This window comes from Micropterus salmoides, unplaced genomic scaffold (assembly GCF_014851395.1).
Source record: "Micropterus salmoides isolate LMB-PRFRI ecotype aquatic unplaced genomic scaffold, ASM1485139v1 Ms_hic_scaffold_2, whole genome shotgun sequence".
In the NCBI taxonomy this organism is placed as follows: domain Eukaryota; kingdom Metazoa; phylum Chordata; class Actinopteri; order Centrarchiformes; family Centrarchidae; genus Micropterus; species Micropterus salmoides.
This window is the reverse complement of record NW_024041150.1, coordinates 15,267,423-15,279,590: the sequence shown is the minus strand read 5'-3', so window position 1 is coordinate 15,279,590 and position 12,168 is coordinate 15,267,423. Positions and strand designations below refer to the sequence as shown.

Genomic DNA, 12,168 nt, shown 5'->3' with positions numbered 1-12,168 from the left:
ACAGGCAAGTAACAGATTAATGGCAGGTAATTAATTGTCTGGGCTAGGGCTTTAGTTGTTGTCCAATATGACCAGTTTTTAGGCCGATGTATCCATGCATCCATAATCCATTTCTAAGATGATGATACTGCAGTTGTATTTTTATAGCTATGTCCAGCAATAGTCCATTTACAGTATTTGAAATACTTATTGACTGACCAACATGGTGATTTACAGTATGTCACCTGTGTGCAGCATCAGCAGCAGCAGCAACAACAAAATGATTAATACTCAGATTGTAGTGATGAGAGGTAGAATACATTAAAAATAAAATAAACTGTATTATCTTTAAGCCCTTTTTCTGCTTCCTTACCCTGACATGTTTGTTTTTATGCTTCCCTAACACTAATATGTATATTAATATTTACAGAGGTCTTAAATGAAATTGGTTGATGTCTGAAAATGTTTCATTCCCTATATTTGTATTAATACAGAATGTATTTTGTATTAAAATGTCACAGGTTATTTTCATTTCATTTTAGTGTGCAATGTAAGTGAAATATGCTGTGCACAGGTAATTTGTAGACTGTGAGAAATATAAAATCTTTCAATTTCTTTCCTTCTTCTATATGTGTGTTTTGTAGGGGAGCTGTACATCGGTGGCGTGATAAAGAACATGTACAGCAATCTGCCCAAGCTGATTGCATCCCGGGACGGGTACCAAGGCTGTTTGGCCTCCGTGGACCTGAATGGGAGACTCCCTGACCTGATTGCAGATGCCCTCCACAGGGTGGGCCAGGTGGAACGAGGCTGCGATGGTGAGTGAGGGAAGCATCTGTACAGCACATTGACATTAACAATCGTGTGTAACTTTCCATTTCAAAAGTAATATTACTTAAAGCAGCAGTTTGTAACAATTGAACATACAATGCAAAACCTTCCGCATCTCTCTCTGCTGGTTGTATCACTCCGCTTCAGGCTTCAGAGGCAGCTGTAACAATATCGAACAGCAGGATATGATGCTAGTACACCACTGTCCCCCCTCGAAATTTATTCCCCACTGTTTGTCATCATGCCTCTTACGTCAATAAGATGGCGCTCGTCAATACGAGCGCCATGGCATTCAACATAATTAGCCCGAAGCTCCGTGTGGAGCCGGGACGTGATCACACATATATTGTGTACTACACACTGTTGTCAGCAACGGAGGGATGGGCAGTTCTTTTCTCAGACATTGTGTTTGCAAAACTTCTGTAGCTAGCTGTGCAGCAAGTTCACGAGCAGTGATTGACACTGCGTCAGAGACTCCTCCTGGATCTGATTAGTTGTTTTGACTCGGGTGTGGAGGATTCTTACAAATGGCATTAGGAGCAGTAGGAGGAGCCAGAGGAACCAGAGTTTTCTTTTTTTGCAGATTATCTCTCTCATGTACTACTGTCAGGATATAGTGACAGTTTCAGCAAATATGCCAACAATTTATTTTCAGATACGTACTGAACCTTTACGCAATGTGTGTTGTACTTAAAAGTAATACATTTTAAAGCTATATTTTCATAATTATTAATGAAGTCCATCTTGTGTTTGAAGGTAAGGGTAATTAATAATTATCTCTTTTGGTGCGTATGGGGCTGCGCAGACCAGTCAGGGTGTCCATGCTGACCCCTGTCCACTGCCAAAGGTGCCTACAATAGTCACATGAGCATCAGAACTGGACCACAGTTCAATGGAAGAAGGTGGCCTGGTCTGATGAATCACGTTTTTGTTTTGTTTTCTACGTCACGTAGATAACTGTGTGTGTGCCTGCGCAGAATGGCAACTTTTCAATGATTTCTCATCAAGGCTAACTCAGTTTGAGAAGATGATTTATAAGGTGAACAAGTCAGGAGAAGGGTCGGAATCTGTTTATTATACAATTTAATTTTAATGTCTCCTAGAGATGGAGATAAAACATTATCTAGTATAAATTAGGTTAGATTAGATTCAGTTTCAGTTTCATTGTTGTTATACAGATTATGGGTACAGAGCTAATGAAATGCACTTCATCTAACTTGAAGTGCAGATATGCTATATCTTACAATATGTACAGTGGAGCTATTGCATACAAACATTATACAGTATATATGAAAACATATAGAGGAAGTTAGAGAATGGAGAGTGCAATATTAAGGTTGGATTTTCAGTATGAGCAGCATCCATGCATTTGGTGAGGAGTATAACAATGTATACACAGTAGGTTATATGTGGTGTTGGTTATATGTACTGCAACATAATTAAACAGTGTTGGGGGATCAGTCTGTCCAAAAATACGAATAGTGCAAAAAACATGCCAGTTAAAGCGCTGTGAGCAGTGCAGTATGAGTGCAAAGGTGCTATTAGACTGAAGGTGTGGAGTTCAGCAGGGTCACCGCCTCAGGGAAGAAGCTGTTCCTGAGCCTGCTGGTGCGAGAGCATAGGCTCCTGTAATGCCTGCTGGATGGGAGGAGGGGGAAAAGTCGGGTGGAAGGCATCCTTGATGATGTTTCTTGTCCTGCCCTGCTTGTTATAACCGTTCTCAATGGTGGGTAATGGTGATCCGTTGGGGAGTTGTTTTTTTACCACCCACTAGAGTGCTTTACGAAATGCTGCCATACAACACTGAGATGCAGTTTGTGTGTATGTTTGTGTGTATGCACTGTGCCCCCTCCTTGTTTTCATTTGCACCAACACATTTGATCCGTTTCGTGATTACACACACAAGACTGCCACCCGCACAGAGCTTTTGGTAAAGACACACCAGTACAATAATTCGGTGCATTTGTATACCAGTAACCCTGACCAAAGTCTTACAGTTCTGAGCAGTCTTTACAAGCTAAGCCCCTGTCCTCTGTATATCCTCTCTATTGCCCCATAAAACCTGCACGAGGGAGGTATTTCTCTCATCTAATGTTAATGTCAGTGTCGCTAATCTCAGCAACACCCCACCCTCACTGGCTTTTGCCTCCTGAATCTTGCATTTGTTGTGTTTTTACCTCTGCCGTGCTCAGTTCACCACCATGTCTCAGACTGCTGTGTCGGGTCGTTAATCCTGAGTATAACAGGGGATTTTGACTGTAGCATTTTCCCTTGCATCATACATACCCTCCCACCCCCTACCTCTCCGTCCCCCGCCTCTCTGCCACCACGTCTCAATGGCGAGTGTCGGAGAGCACAGGCTTGATTTCCCTGAGGGCCACACTGGCCGACTCGATGTGGCACTGATCCAGCTTCTTTCATTTTTCCCCCCCTCGATCCCTAACTCTGCTACTTCTTCCAGCCAGCCTTATTACCTGCCTACAGTTATACACCACAATCACTTTGCTCCAAACACAGTTTAAAACTGCATTAAGATATCCTATTGATTCCCACAGGCACCTGAAATGGATGCTAATACTACTTAATGATTGTATGTGCCAGGGAGCTGAGCAGTTGTAATTGACCAGTTTTAAAAGAGTGGACCTTTTTGACAGGTAATAGTGTATATAGCCCTGAGGCTGTACATCCACGTATCCCCTTATTCCCTATTACAGGAACCCATCAAAAACAATGTTGACTACTATCTAATCTAATCTACGACAATCAAATTGAATCATTTCTTACCACGAACCAGAGAAGCCAAATGCTGACAACTTGTCAGTTATATTACATTTTATCTTTAATAGTTTTCTACTGTTGATTGATTTCCTCCAGCAATACAGGTTCTGTCCCCGAATTACAAAGCAATAGCAAGACTAATAAAGATACAGTTTTCAAAATGCAATGTCCACCACCAAAGTCCTGACCAAATTGGTTCTCAGGTCACTGTTAGCTTGTGTACTGGGGACACAGAGCAGTCAGAGGTAGCTGCTGGTCCAGTCTCTCTAGACCTAAGGCCAAATAAAGGGCAGAACATTGAGCTTGCTCAGCGGATCTCAACAACAAAGAACAAGACGGGGGAAAGGGAAGGAGACTGAGACCGAGAGAGTTGGAGTACAGGTACATAAACAGTGTTGCTGACTCACTGTAGCTCAATAGGGGAGGCACAAGGACACAACGCCAAAAAATGGGGATAAAAAACAACTATACGGCTAAAACACATAGTAGCGTTAGCAGTGTTATGTAATATTAATATTTGCAGCAGTAGCAGAGTTTACATTACATTCCAAGATTAATAAAAGATTCTGTCAGAAGTACCACCTTGAAAAAATGTTAGTGCCGTTTGAACATTTATTTCATGCGAACCGAGAGCTCACCTGCAGATCCAGTTGGGCTCTCACTTTCACTCCAGCCTACTGTACTCTACCCTGCTGGTATGTGAGCAGATGTTTCAGTTGTAACCCAGCTGCTAGTTGAAGACACGGTTGACAGCAGTGAGGGAGTAGAGGTGTGGGTTTCGCTCGTTTCGACGTGGCTTATTGGCTCCCTCTATTGTTCAGGATTTTCCTTGAGTAAACGCAGCGGATGGAGCGTAATGCTCCCACAAACCCAAGGAACATAATACGGAGTTCTCAGGCAGCCATTCCGAGGCAGTCTTTGGCCGATCAATAGTTGAAGCCAGAGTGAGGAAGTGATTACATGACTTGGTTATTAATTATGACAATATGCTAAATTAGCTCCACGAGGGAACGTTTTATTAGTGAGTAATTAATGGGGCAGTAAGTGCGGTTAGGAACTACTAACAGGAAGCTGATAGAAAGGAAATTACATTGAATTTAAGTGGACATTTTGGGGCAGAAAGTAAAAGATCTGTGATATATTTATTTGTTTATTTTGTATTATTTATTTTCAGCGGGTTTGGGGGGGTCTTTTTTAATTGGGCCATTTGTAAATGGCACAGTGAGATGTCTGTTTATCTATGCGGAAACAAATTAGTCTGGCACTGAACCATGGGTCTTTGGAAATGTTTGTGTTTAATTGAGATTTTAATGAGAATCCCCACCACCACCAACACGACAGCCACCACACGTAATTATTTTTAGTGCAATTCTCTTGCCTAAGACTTGATCTGCATCCTAATCTTATATATATATATATACACACAATTTTGAATTACTGGAATACTTATTGGAAATCAAGAAATCCAATCATGATCTTCTTTCATTCCCATCAGTCGTGTTTGCTTCTAATAAAACAGAGGCAACAAAAGAACACGCTTTGTGAATTATTGACCATATCATGTCTGTTTGCATGATGATGCATGTTGGTTCAGTAGTATATAATTTAAAGTGGAAATATGAGTTTTCAAAGCACTCACATTACCTCTCTGAAAAAGTGGCTGGAACTCCACTGAGAAATTACAACGGTGGAGTTTCTAATTGACAATTTAGATGTATTCAGCCAACCATGACAGTGGGAGGGAACAACAGGAGAACGCATTCCCCCACTCCCCCAAAATGGACATGCACAAGTACACACACACACACACACACAGATACTGTATACTGGCGATGCTAAACAGAAGATGACTCCACCACCTCTAATTTGCAATGCAATTGTGCCCCTAGTCTGGTAATTACACCAGGTTTCAACCTTGAATTAATGTCAGATTTAATCTGAATAAATTCCTAAGAAACATTAGTCAAATCACTTTTAGTCTGTTGATGATCATCTACTGTATGGCTGTAGTCACTTTTAACACAAGTATTAAAAAAATGAAGATTATGTTGTATTTTAGGCTTTCACGCTAAACAATGCTTTAGTAACAGTAAATGAGGTTTACAATGTTTCAAGTTAAAGCTGTCAGGTGCCCATGTAAACATTGATTGTAATCATTCCTCCTGTGCATGTTGCCTATTAAAATATCCCGTACCAAAAGAGAATCTACATTGTTTTATCATCTCACATGAGTTTCAGATAAACTTTTTGATAAATACATTTTTGTACACAACAATGACATGTGGCATTGGCATCATGTTAGAAAGGGATCTTTTAATGGCCAGTATGAACAGGAGGAAGGATTGTTGCAAAACATATTCTACATACATACAGGCACCTGAAAAATGGACCCCTCATTTAACTTACATTTCATAGTGAGCTGAAGGCTGCTGATGGTGTTGATTCTGTGTAGGATCAAGAGTACTAGCAGTAGAAAACATTTGACAGTGGGTGCTTGAATGTAAATATCATATATTTCAAAATAGAGATCTCAAAAGTATCCTCAGCTGTCGTTGCCTAAGATGAATAGACTTTGAGCAGAGCTGCCCGAGGATTTGGTTTCTGGGTCAGCTGAAAATGCTATAAATACTCTAACTTGTGCTTCATTAGACACCTTCAACCATGTCTTTGTTTATGCCCTCAGGACCCAGTACCACCTGTACGGAGGAATCCTGCTACCATCAGGGGGTGTGTCTCCAGCAGTGGGAGGGCTTCACCTGTGACTGTACCATGACGTCCTATGGAGGTTCATTTTGCAACGATCGTAAGTGAAATATTTTTTGCGGAGGTCTGAACGTGTATGGTTGGAGTGAGTGTTGTAGGCGAAGACATTGGTAGGTGGATAGCTGGTGCTACGACTTACGGTTAAGGCAGTTAAGATAACACTGCACAGGCAACTTTGCAATTGCAGTTTAGGTAGCAATGACTGCTGTTTCTTCTTCAAGGGTTTGATTCACGAAATTATAAATTAGTCATTTTTCTCCTCATTCATGTTGGTTGGCAGCCATCATTGGTGAATCCAGCTTTCTCCTTCCTAGCGGTCTCATTTACAGGTCTTTAGTAGACCATTTGTGTGAATCACCAGGTTCTCAATTGTTGGAAATTGGATTTCTACAGTCTTAATTTGTCATTGAAGCTGATAAGAGGGTTGCATTTTTAAACACGTAGCCAGGTGAATCACTGCTGCAGTGCATTTTATGGCCTGCAGACAAAGTTTTATATAGTTTTCTTGTGGGATTACTGCTGTAATAGCATTCTTTTTTCTACGAGGTGGCGCTGTCAGCGGAAAAGTCAGGTCCTGCGTTTTGGCAGCACTGGGAAACTAATTACTGCTGAATTTATTGGTGTGTATCGGTGTATCTCTGAGGTTGAACAACAATATATGCGTGTTGAGTTCATGGAGTGTGTCTCTTGGAGAGCAGGCTGCACACTGGAGTGAGAAAAATAAGCACTACTGTCTAGAGATTGCTAATATCTGAAGTTCATCAGAGTGAGGTTGAGTTATCTGCAGAAGGCAGTTAGCTTGAGTTTGTTTATGGTAACTGTTCATATATAGTGATACTTTGGGTAGCCTTGCCACGCCATTGTTTATGAGTACTACATAAACAGTTTTAATGTAGCTTTACTACATTTCGTATTGTACTTTATACTTGACTTATAGATTTATTTGACAGCTGTAGTTCAGATTATTATTTTACCTAAAACACAGACTCTTATGAAAAACAACACATCATTAAAGATTAAACCAGTGTTCCCCAACCTTTTGAGCTTGTGAGCACTTACATAAAATCAGTGTTTAGTTTAGTGCAGTGTAGTGACTCCTTGTCATGTTTTAGGTGCCTATGAGATGTTGTCAGTTTCTTCTCAACATCTCTTATATGGTGTCATTTAAATTATGTTTTTGGCCCAAAGAGGTCAAATTGTCTGATATTTTACATCAAGATTATAGAAAAGTCCAAATTCTTGGACCTTCCATTTTAAGACAAAGTATGATGATAAAAGATTTGTTAAGATGGATATTTTTGCAGTGTTTAAGTAGTGCATGTGTACCAGACCTCAGCTTGGTAACATAGAGCTTATGTAAAATTAGTATTCAGCACTCCTCCCAGGCTTGATTTAAACAGGGGCAGAGGCAGGGTGACAGGCTAATAGACTTGTTTGCACAAGTCTTTGTTTGCTTATTAAGTGGTGGGTGCTGAATTAAGATGTATTGCCCTCACCTTATTTTCTTTCTTTCTTTTAAAACCACCTTATGTTTCATTTGTGATGGAGTTTATCTTTGGTTGTTGTTGCCGTTGTTATGTTGGATGCCATGTTAGCTAGACAGAATATGAGTGGGCATGACAGTAAGGGGATGATTAGCAAGGTGCTCCTCTGGCTTTTGGACGACTCAAGCAAGGAGAAGGCGATAAGAACTGCTCTGTCGGCGTGACAGGCACACCGAGATAAGCAGAGAGATCCCTCGCTCCTTGAGACAGGAGAGCGTATGATGAAGAGTGGGTTGCTGAATCCTGCATTCCGGTTGTTGCCTGTGGGGTGAGTTTGCTGTCTTTACTGTACTGGTTTCAAAGATGACAGGTAGAAATATGTGGCACCAGGGAGCATACCAACATGTGTTCTGTGGCAAGACCTAGGAGATGTGTGTCTGTTTTGTGAGAGTGTGAAAAGTGGAGGAAAGGACCCCACCAGCAGCCTGAACAAAGATATTGTATAACTGCAGAATGAAACATTTAAGTAGAAAAAACACACTGCACTACAGGCAGTCTTGTTAAGCAGTCAGTTCCAAATCATTTCAATCTGTCAGAAAATCATAAAAATCTCTTGTGTTTGAACAAACAGTACTAGTATTATGGGTTCATTGGCTGCTGATTAAAGTTCACTCCCTCCTACTGTTTGTCTTCTTGCAACTTGTGCAATGTTTTCTTGGTGAGGGGTTGCCATAATACAGTATAACACATTCACAATATCTAAAAGAACAGCCAGCACCTCTAACCTACGGATGGTGATTCACTTTCAGTGCAAATTTTAACTAACTAACTAAACTACAGAGCGGTTATACAGCTGAGAAAATAAATATTTACAAACGCTGTCCAATTAATTGCACATATAGTATATATTGTCCAAATGTGTTATGCACCAGTATGTCAGCCTCTTTCACGGTGTGCATGAATTGCTTTTAGTTGTTTTCAATTGCAGCGTGTTCTTTCATTCCTCACAGCAGCTGCACATCCTCAGACCTGCCGTGCGGGCTTTTTTTCTGCCAACGTTGAAAAACATATTTCGTCTCTTGACCTTGAGAGCCTTCCCCCGGGTTTAACCTTTGGCCCCCTTCTCTTCGTCATCGTCTCTTTCTTCTCCTTGCGTTTCCGTACTTCTCCCTAGACAATCAGCCTCGTATCCTTCAGCCTTTTCTGGGCTTGTACAATCACTGAATCAACATTTTTTCTGACCATGCCAGCCTTGGGGGGAATTTTCCTTCAGCCTGATCTGAAAACCAAGGTAGGATTTATTACGTCGGGTAGCATTTTTAATTTGTATATGAAAACTGATGCTCTAGGCCTGGACACAGAGGACTGTTAACTCACAGCCCTATTGACAGGGTTACCCTCTCTCTTTACTCCGGAGTAAAATAGATTTCCTCTTTTTCCCCGCCACGTGCCCTTGATTTGTCTCCTACATATCCGCATATCTGAAATGGATAGCTTTGAGAGGGTCCAATTGTAATTTTCCTGTGTGGTTTTTTGCTTGTATCTCAATTTACTGTGCATGTGTGCATAATGAAAATGAAACCAGGATAAACAGGTGTGTGGGTTGCATCTCTTTGTAGCTTTATAAAGGGGCATAGACGCATGTCATTAAAGGCTGGGCTAGAAATAGGGCCAGTAAAATGAATCACAAAGAACCGGCCTGCCATGTGATCACACTCTTTTTCTCTCACTCAGCAGCCGTACTGTGAAAAATACAATGCATACAGTACACAGACTCAGACACACCTTCTGTGTAATCTGCCAGTTGCCTGCATGTACTGTGTCTACTATATACATGCATTTACTACCCTTTTCATTTTGACAGAATTATTTAAATTTTGCCTTCAAAGAAGAACTTGAATAGAGCGATTGCCACTGCTTTTTATTGTCTGTATTATTATTATCCTCCAAACATTGCTGTTAGTGGATGGCCTTCCTTGGTGACCATGATAGACGAACCTTACAGGGGGAGCTTAAATGTGCAGTTGGTGTGTCCACATGTGCCTGCTAAACCCAAATGAAACAGAATGGTCAAAACACCCACAGTTACATACAGCCATAATGAAACACTAAGCAAGTCCAATTTCCCCAGTTTAAGCTTTAAATGTTCACCAATATTTGTATATTCGTGAAAGAAAAAGCACATATTTCAGTTATTGAGTCCCAAACCTGTATAACTGAACAGGAGGATGAATCAGCAGGCCTTCAGTAGCTCCTTGCTACCTTCCATTAGCTCTGGTTTCAGTGGAGTTTTAGTGACACATAATTTTCTAAATGCTGTTACAGAGGGCTCACTGTTGTGTGTGCCCATGTGAAAAGTCACATTTTAGTGGCCAGAGGGGAGGGCAGGGGACATGACAAAGTGTGACACATTAAGAAGCTGGTAGTAAAATGGAATTATCTTGGAGTGATCTGCTCTGGTCGATGATGTTGATGAGGCTGTTCTCAGGGCTGCGCTGATGTGGATTTCTGTCAGGCCTTATTTAATGTACATTTCCCTCCTGTCTCATCAAACATTCAGATATTTTGTTGTTGTTTTTAGCAGTATTATTTTATTGTTTTATTCATTTTCTACTAGGTTTGCCATGGTCCACTAACGGTTAACAATAGGTCTTTTCACGATCAAGTTGGTTCTTGGTATATCGGAGCATTTTTAATTCCCCTTTGCAGTTGAAATTGACATATAAAAATGGACACTGTGAAAATGCATTTGTCACAAAATATTTTTATTAATACTGCCTGCAGTACATGATTGAGTTTTTAAGTTGAACTGTATATTTTCTTACCTCCTAAAGTCCCTGGTCCAGGAAACTATTTTTGAGAGCTCCCATACAGCCCTCCCTAAATTGAAACCAATTTCCTAACTCTCTTTTCCCCATCCCCATGTCATACCGGACTGCAGTCTACATTTTTTACTGGCGTTGCTAATTTATGAGCATCCACCTGACACCACAGATAAGAAAAGACCACTGACGAAGCCCAGCAGTCTGATTGGCAGAATGTTTATACCGCAAGTGATCACCATGCCCCAGAGTTAACACGGTTGCCCTTCACCCATGCATAAAGGGAAGCTGTATGCCACTCATTCTTGCTGAATACATTTACCAAGTTTCTGTCTAGCAACACTGCTGAGCAGTATGACAGTTCAGTCCTTGGTGGGTTGGTATGTTTGTGTATCTGAGGTAATTTAGGGGGTCCAATCCTAGCGGAGAAACTCCCACTTTGTTGAATAGGATTGTAGTTTTTTGTATAATGTACCCCTTTTTCTAAAACAGCCCCTTCGTTATTGTTCTCAGTCGAAACATCTGGTGCTATTGCACAGAAAAACATATCACTTTCAACTGGAACTGGAGGTTGTTGCACATACTGTACCACTATGTTCATGTACACAGATGCATTTAAGACACAACAAATGCTGTCTTGTACACCCTCTTACACATGCACACACACACACACACACACACACACACACACACACACCAGAGAGCATTTGCTATTCAGCAGCAGCCTGCGGTGATTGACTGGTCTATTTGTCTCTGTGTAGCGTATAAGTGGGCCACTTGGTATTCTGCCTTATTCATCTGGAACCAACTCAGACAGAGATGCTGTGTAAGTGTGTGGAGTACGAGGGCTTTGTTTCTCTCTTGCTCTCTCATTCTCTGTTCATGTGAGTGAGAGAGCAACCAAGAGAAAACAAGGCGGTGAGGGAGATGCTGGGGGGGGGGGGAGCTGTGTCTGTGCAATTCTTTGTTTAACTGTATGCATTCGCTGGGCGTTTGCACAACACGTGTGTGTATACAATGAATCCAGCTGCCGGTGCACAGTGCTGTCTGGCATACTAATTGAATGCAGAGTGCCAGTGTGTTTGCAGCACTGCTGATTTCAATCTGCCTCTACGGCCAATCCCTCATCACATTTTTTTTTCTACTACCATTCCCAAACTACTTTATTTGGAGCTTAATATTGTGTCAAAAGTTTTGTCTCTGGTGGGCCCCTTACGTCAACCCTTTCTCACTCCCAAGTCGTCACATATGGATGCATGGTCAAGACCCCTTTGCATCAATTTGTACTGCACTGGGGAGCCTCTTAGCGTCATAGTTCAATGCACTGGGGAAACCTTGTAGTCATTTTTTAATAGGAAAGGTAGGTGTAGGTTATTTAATTTGAAAAGGCTGACTAAGGAGGTGGTTAGGGTGAATGGTTGGGCTAGAAACCAGACTTTCTGTCAGGAGACCAGTGTTTGTTTAGCCTGGTATTATCAAAAGGCCTTTGAATAACACGCTGATTGCTTAAG

The 12,168-nt window shown here is 41.2% G+C and overlaps 1 protein-coding gene across 5 annotated transcripts in view; it reads left to right on the top strand.

Moving 5' to 3' along the window:
• The window catches only part of nrxn2b (neurexin 2b), a 704,163-nt gene that overhangs the window by 405,564 nt on the left and 286,431 nt on the right, over positions 1–12,168 (top strand). For all 5 annotated transcript variants that reach the window (XM_038732127.1, XM_038732126.1, XM_038732128.1 and 2 more), the window contains 2 exons: positions 624–797; positions 6,272–6,391. In XM_038732127.1, coding sequence (XP_038588055.1) covers positions 624–797; positions 6,272–6,391 — 294 coding nt within the window. The remainder of the gene's footprint in view (positions 1–623; positions 798–6,271; positions 6,392–12,168) is intronic.